This window comes from Egretta garzetta, unplaced genomic scaffold (genome assembly GCF_000687185.1).
Source record: "Egretta garzetta isolate BGI_Z169 unplaced genomic scaffold, ASM68718v1 scaffold526, whole genome shotgun sequence".
In the NCBI taxonomy this organism is placed as follows: Eukaryota; Metazoa; Chordata; class Aves; order Pelecaniformes; family Ardeidae; genus Egretta; species Egretta garzetta.
Window position 1 is genome coordinate 1,466,778 of NW_009259967.1, and position 6,739 is coordinate 1,473,516.

Genomic DNA, 6,739 nt, shown 5'->3' on the forward strand with positions numbered 1-6,739 from the left:
CTTTCCAGACTATTTTTATACTGCATACAACAGTTTATATAGAATTTAGGACTCTACTCACGTGTTCTGCAATGTGAACTCCACCTCTAGCTCCTCACGTGTCTGAAGACAGCAAAAAAAAAAAAAGTATATTACTTACTTTCCTTTACAGCTTTCATCATACCAGTTACATATGATTTGTAAAATATATGTATTTAGAATAGCGCTTAAGAAAATTCCCAGAACAGTAGAATAATTTGCAAAAACACCCCATGGTGCCAGCTGAAGATACTGAATTTTAAGATTCTGAAAAAGCAGTTGCTAAAACTAAGGGGTTTGAAATCTAAATGTCATATGAGCATGCAGATGTAGGAACTGCTATTCTGCTAAAACAGCCATTTTTCAGATTTTAACTCCCAACACAATACAAATCAGCTACTTTAATATTATTACAGTTTAGAGTGGCTGAGAATTCAGAACTCATACCAAGAACCAACAAACATGCCAGAAATAGTCAGAATTAAGACACTGAGTAATTGGTTCTAGCTGGTTCCATCATAGACTCTTAGCATAGAGATTTCATCTTAACAAAAACTAGCAGAGAGCACTCATACAGGGATTTTAATTATTTCTTATAATAGCAGCAAAGTACAGTTTAAGTAGATTTTTTTCCTATAATGAAATACTGTAAAAAGATACCTTGAGATGGAAGGAAAGAATTTGCTGTTGTTCTCATCAATTCCATTGCTTACCTGTGGATTCAGCTGGAACTTCACTCGAACAGTACGGCCTACAGTGAGTTTATCTATGTCGAAGAGAACTGTGCAGAGTTCGTCATCCCTGGTGACTGTGTCTTCATCACAGACCTTTAGCTCCAGCACATTCTGCAAAAAGAGGTTAAGAATACCATGGAGTTATTTCTATGTCTAAGAGCTCTATAAGGCAGGAAAATCTCAAGACTAGGTTTTCCTCCCTCTCCCCTCCAGTTGTAGGGGAAGAAGGAAAAAGGAGAGAGAGACAGACAGAAAAGAGAAGCAGGCTTGTCTGCCTAGGGAAATGAAACAAGACAGGCAGGTCATGCAAAACATTCATGAATTTGTGATAAATAACCATTAAATGTTTCTACATTTATTTTACAACCTTTGGCTATAAATGTAAAAACAGGCACAGGTACGTAAGGATGTTTAAACATTTCCTTTCTACCCTACCTAGAACTGATTGATCTTACTGTTATTTTTATGTGATCTTTATCTTGGGGTTCACTTGTATATGTCAAGATCAGGAATAAAACAGTAAGGCCATATTCTGCAAGGCATTTAATTGCTTCTCATTGCTTCAGTATAGTAGATGTTTAATTAACAAATAGGTGGAACAGATCAATACCAAGGAAGATGTAAGCAACAGAGGTTTTTCTGAGGAATCTTTAACACTTCCAGTGTTTGGAAATTAGCTATATACTTATTGGTTTCTTGTTGTTTTCCATAATCTACTGACTATCTTCAGACAGCGAATGGTGAAAACCATTTATTTTCACTACCTTGACTCGGCGGTCGATCTTATAGCAGAAAGCTTCATTCCAGACTGGGTTTTTGCTGTTCCTGATGGTTCTTGTCCGAACCTTCTCAGTTGAGGCAGTAGGCAGCCACAGTGTCACGTAACAATCTGAAAGGGTGACTGTGTAACAAGAAGATGAGCAGAGTGATAATGTATCCAGAGAAAGAATTACTGCACTGTGCACATTCAATAAGGCAAAGATTCCACAGTAGGGGATTTCTTCCTAAAATACACAGGGCAAGGAGTAAATAATACAATGAAGCACTCACAGGAAAACAGAAACACCCTCACACATTTGCCCATGCTCATTCCCAATATAAGGTTTTATTTGAAATAGCACTATACTGCAGTGCAGTACAAGCACACCTACCCACGCTGCATTTAGCTTTATATTCATGACTATCCAAATGACTGGGGCAGGGTAATGTTGCCAAAACATGAGCATCTACCTGTATATGCCCTCTGCCATGTGCACTCACATCAGGTCTAGGATGGCTCCTCTGTTGCTCAAGCAACAAATCTCACAACCTTGGATCTGGGCTGCAGAGAGACTTGTTTTCTAGCAATTCTTCCCCAGATTTGGTACCTTAACTAGTTGAAAACCTTTATCAAAGTGAAGAACAACAGATTTTTTTTTGCCAAAAAGTAAAGTGCTTCCCCATCAAAGCTGAAAAGTCTTATTTCCATATCACAAATCAGAATGTGCCAATTTCATATTCGTTCATATATTTGATTAAATTTTTAGAAGTTCTGCTTTTCTCATCAAGTCTTTTGGAAAACAAAATCAGTCTCAGCACCAGGGTTAACTTACAATTCATCATCTTCCTTCCTACCGTTCTATCTGCAGACTAGAAAAATCTTGTCACTCAAGTCTGGGCAAGGAAGCCACCAAAGAATTCAGCTCATTCCATATTCTGACTCCCCATATTTGGGGGGAGAACTGCCAGGGAGCGAGACCTGCAGAAGCTTGACACAGGCATCAACGCCTTTCTCTCATACCTGTACGCAATACATATCCTCCCTATTTCACTTTAGCAATGCTCAACCAGTCATCTGGTTCTTTTAGCAACCTTGTGAGTCAGAAGAAGTCAAATAATTCAACCCACAGTCAATCCCTGCATCATGCTCAAAACCTGTAGCAGTGTTACTACGTCATATTAATTACAATTTTCTTCATTTAGTTCTTCTTTATCTCTTAGTAACAACTACAGATTTAGACTTTTCTACCAACCATATTGCTCCCAAGTTGTGCTTTTGTCATGTCATTTACCCTGCTATCACTGTCGGCAAAACCTTGATAATGACTGTGGGAAGGAAAGTGTTTCCAGAAAATTCCCTTAGCCAAACCTGACCAGAAGAGCATGACTGATCAGACATTCAGCAGAGGCACAAGTGTAGGCAGATGAAAATGTAAATAGTTAGTGGTGATTAATGCTAGAGTCTCCATTTTCAAAGAGCTTGAGACATACTGATGAATTACTTCACAGTGGCAATGTAAGGATTAAGCAAATAAGTACATTGAGAAAACGTCAATGACTTCCCCAAGATCCCATAATGTAGTAAATGTCAGGGTCCAAAACAGTCTAGATTTCCAGGCCTATGCTCACAATCTATTAAAATTATTTTCCTCTGGAAAAACAGTAGGGAGAAAGACTTTTAAAGCGTATTTATTTTCCACCAGTAAATAGGAATATGAGAATCAAAGACCAAGAATAAAGATTCACTTCAATAAATTAAGCACGAATCCTTCACTAACAAGAAAATATGATAAAATACCATTGAAATGGGAAAACCCAAGTTTTAATCAGAAAAACAGGAAAGCTAAAGTGGAGGAAATAAGTACTAACTCAGAATTGTAACGAGAAGCATACTGCTACCACTACAAATGGGCAGAAAAGGGATACTTTCCCATAGTTGAAAATAGCAAGGTTTCAAGGAAATACCAAGGTTTCAAGGAATACTAACTGAAAATTTTGGATTCTGAAGTGCCTTTTTAATACCTCAGAAAAGGTAAAGCCTGCCTGACATATCCTTCCCACTACAGACAAAAAATGAAAGAAAAATTTCCACAGTAACTTGAGTTTCCTCAGCAAACAAATTTTTTGCTGAGAAAACACTATTGCTGGAAAGTTTTCAAATCTCTCTGCCAGATACACTTTAAACAAAGCCTTGGAAGCCCAGGTTCTGAATTTGGGATATCTCAAGTGGATGATGATATCCATCTGTTCTTGAGACAAGGGAGTAAGGCAGTATGATGAGGCAGATATGTAGGCAGGCTTCACAAGGAAAGACTGTACAATTCACTGTGGCAGGGAGCAACTGTGAGCAATTAATTCCTGAGCAGGACAGCCACAATGAACTGAAGTGTAAGCAGGCAACCTGCTGGAGTACACAAATGCACATGGAATTGTGCATGCAGGTTTGCAGGTGCAATTGCAGTGACTGCCTGGTCAGATCACATATTTGGTTGATGCGAATCACCACTTAGGCATTTCAACATCTGGGTTTTGTTGAATAAAAAGTCAGTTCATACAACTATAATCCCACAAAGTGTGTGTTTCTGCACATTAGAATAGGTCTTTAATCTCCAAGAAACCCAGAACTTTACATCCTATAAGGTGCTCTCACTTTGTCCAGTGAACCAAATCCCTTTTTCAAAATGACACAGTAAAAATCACAAAGCAGTTTGATCAACTGCCATTTCTAGAGTACAAAATGTTAAGACATAAAAAGTAATAAAGCATTCAGTAAATCATAGCAGGTTTTTTTAAAGCTGAAAAATAAAAGGACAAAGATAAATAAGCACAGTAGTATTACATTGCGGAAGATGCAGGAGTAACCACAAGTGAGTGCGGCAGAGATTTGTTCCCTTGATAGTAATCATTCATTCAAAAATACTGTTGTTAAGCACAATTTCCACATGTTCCAACCACATTCTTCCTGCCAGAAACCACCAAATCCAACCTCAAATAAGAAGATAAGAGTTTTCCCTCTACTCTTGATCCATTATATTAGTTGAAATCTCAAAATATATAGTAGATTACCTAAAATTTACAGCTGGTTTCCTTAGAAACTATGACATGCTGCATGAAATTCTGAGTGTGCCAAAGGAAATTTAATTTTGAGTGATCTTCAGCAAGATTTTGGTGAACATATTATGGACTTTTCCTCTTTGCTTTACATCTTGCCAATTTATTCTTGTGGTCTTTCAATTTGAATTTTCTTATTCTCTTTGTCTTTATTTTGCCTTTTTCTTTTATGCCTTTCCAACTTCTTTACACAGAGGTTTCACCATTCAAATTTCCCCGTGAAAGTGACTCAGTGGTATAACTGCATTTTGAAAGGCACCTGAACAAGCCCCAGTGCACCCAGCAGAGAGGGCTATTGAGGAACCACATCTGTGGAACAGAAGCTGTGAAGAAGCTCCCCAATGAATTGGAAAATTTAAAGTTCAGAATTAAACCAGCCCCTCTCGTGGGTGAGTCAGTGTCACATCTGGACAGTGAACAAACTGTTCTTTCCAACTATTGCAAGTCTCATTCTTCCACCAAGGATTTTAATTTTGTATTTGCTGCCACACCGCTTCAACAAGGTGATGCCCCCTTGTCTGCAGAGGCAGGGGAGGTGAATCGATACAGGGCTTCCACAGTGGGATATCACCAGACCGTAGATTTCCCTACTGCAGAGATTTCTTCTATCTTGGTCTCTTCTCACTATTAACTCTTGTTCTGTGATCTGGCTATGACATTTTTCTCTTGTAGTCTCTATTCTAGATATCCTTTTCTTGCTTCCCCTCATTATCCCTCACTTAAACTCCTTTAAAACTCTCACAGTAGTGCTCTGTTTAATTTTTTCTGACTTTTAAATTGCTCCGTTCTCTAGGTTAAATAAATTCCCAGACACACTGGATTTTATAATCTCTTCTTGCGTGTTCATAAATTCTGCAGAAGTAACAGAATGTTTTTGCTTGTAGTCCTGTTATTATTACTACTGTTGATTTTACATTTGCATCACCAGTCTCCTGGTGATTACATTTCCATCAACTCTCCTTTCTTCTTTCCAGAATTTCTGTAGGGAATACTCAGGTTTCTTACTGAAAAGTACAAGAATTTTCATCATTTAAAGAGCAGCCCTCTGATCAGCAGCTAATTTTGATGTCACAAGGGTAGGAAACAGATCTCATCGAGTGAGGTATGAAAGCAAGAGATCAAATGCATCACCTTGCTTGAGTTAGCCTCTCTACGCTTAAGAGCAGAAAGCAACGCTTCAGTATCACAATAAAAATAATTCTTGCAAACTTGCAGCAACACGGTTTTTTATTCCTACACAGTTTAAGAACAATAATATTGACCAAATTTTTTCATTACTTTAAAGTATTGTAAGAAACATCCAACAGTAGTAGAAGTACTCACGCAAGTCTGCCTTCCGGGCATTCCTCACTCTTATAATTTTTACAGTGAGCAAGTTGAAAGGAGATACTGGTCTCTGCACGACAATTCAAAAAAAAAAAAAAAAAGGAAAAAGATGACATTGAGATTAATATTATAGTCTATAGTCACAGACTACTGTAACCCTAAAGTTCTAAGGACGTAGATAAAACAAGGTTTTTTAAGGTTGAGCCAATACCATTTATCAAACCAACTGGAGCAGCTGGAAAAACTATACAAATTTTTGGCACAGAACCCTTTTCAGGCCTGAAATGGAAGCAACAGATTTCAAAACCACATATGAGTTCAGAATAGGTGCTGAGAGTTTGATTCGATAAAGATCACTTCTTTCTAACACCGCTCCATTATTATCACCATAAACACCCCTACGCATGGGCGCCCTCACCTCTTACACACCACTGCCTGCAATGGAACAGACCGTCTCTGGGACACCAAACACTGCCACATTGGCTGTGCAAGTAGAACTAAGTGACCACCATGCACCAGCAAAAGGTCCTGCACCAGCACAAGCTCCCACTCACAACCCAAAAGACCAGAAGTGCGGTTGACAGAGATGAGATACTTCTCATGAAGACTCTGATACATCTCTGACCTTCAAGCCCTGATCCCCAGCAGAAAGCTACAAAACCCTTTCCAAAGATGACATTGGGAATTAACTCAACTCCACTAGGATCAGACACCTTGGGCTCAGAAATATTAATTCTATACCACCTCATAACTTCCATGGCTCATACTAATATGTCTTCATATTCCTCAGG

At 38.4% G+C, this 6,739-nt stretch overlaps 1 protein-coding gene across 1 annotated transcript in view; it reads right to left on the bottom strand.

Moving 5' to 3' along the window:
• LOC104127552 (cytosolic phospholipase A2 epsilon) overlaps positions 1-6,739 on the bottom strand; it is a 33,167-nt gene that overhangs the window by 21,285 nt on the left and 5,143 nt on the right. The window contains exons 3-6 of the mRNA XM_035895754.1: positions 5,946-6,018; positions 1,517-1,653; positions 732-863; positions 62-102 (exon numbers count right to left, since the gene is read on the bottom strand). Of these exons, the coding sequence (XP_035751647.1) occupies positions 62-102; positions 732-863; positions 1,517-1,653; positions 5,946-6,018 (383 nt within the window). The remainder of the gene's footprint in view (positions 1-61; positions 103-731; positions 864-1,516; positions 1,654-5,945; positions 6,019-6,739) is intronic.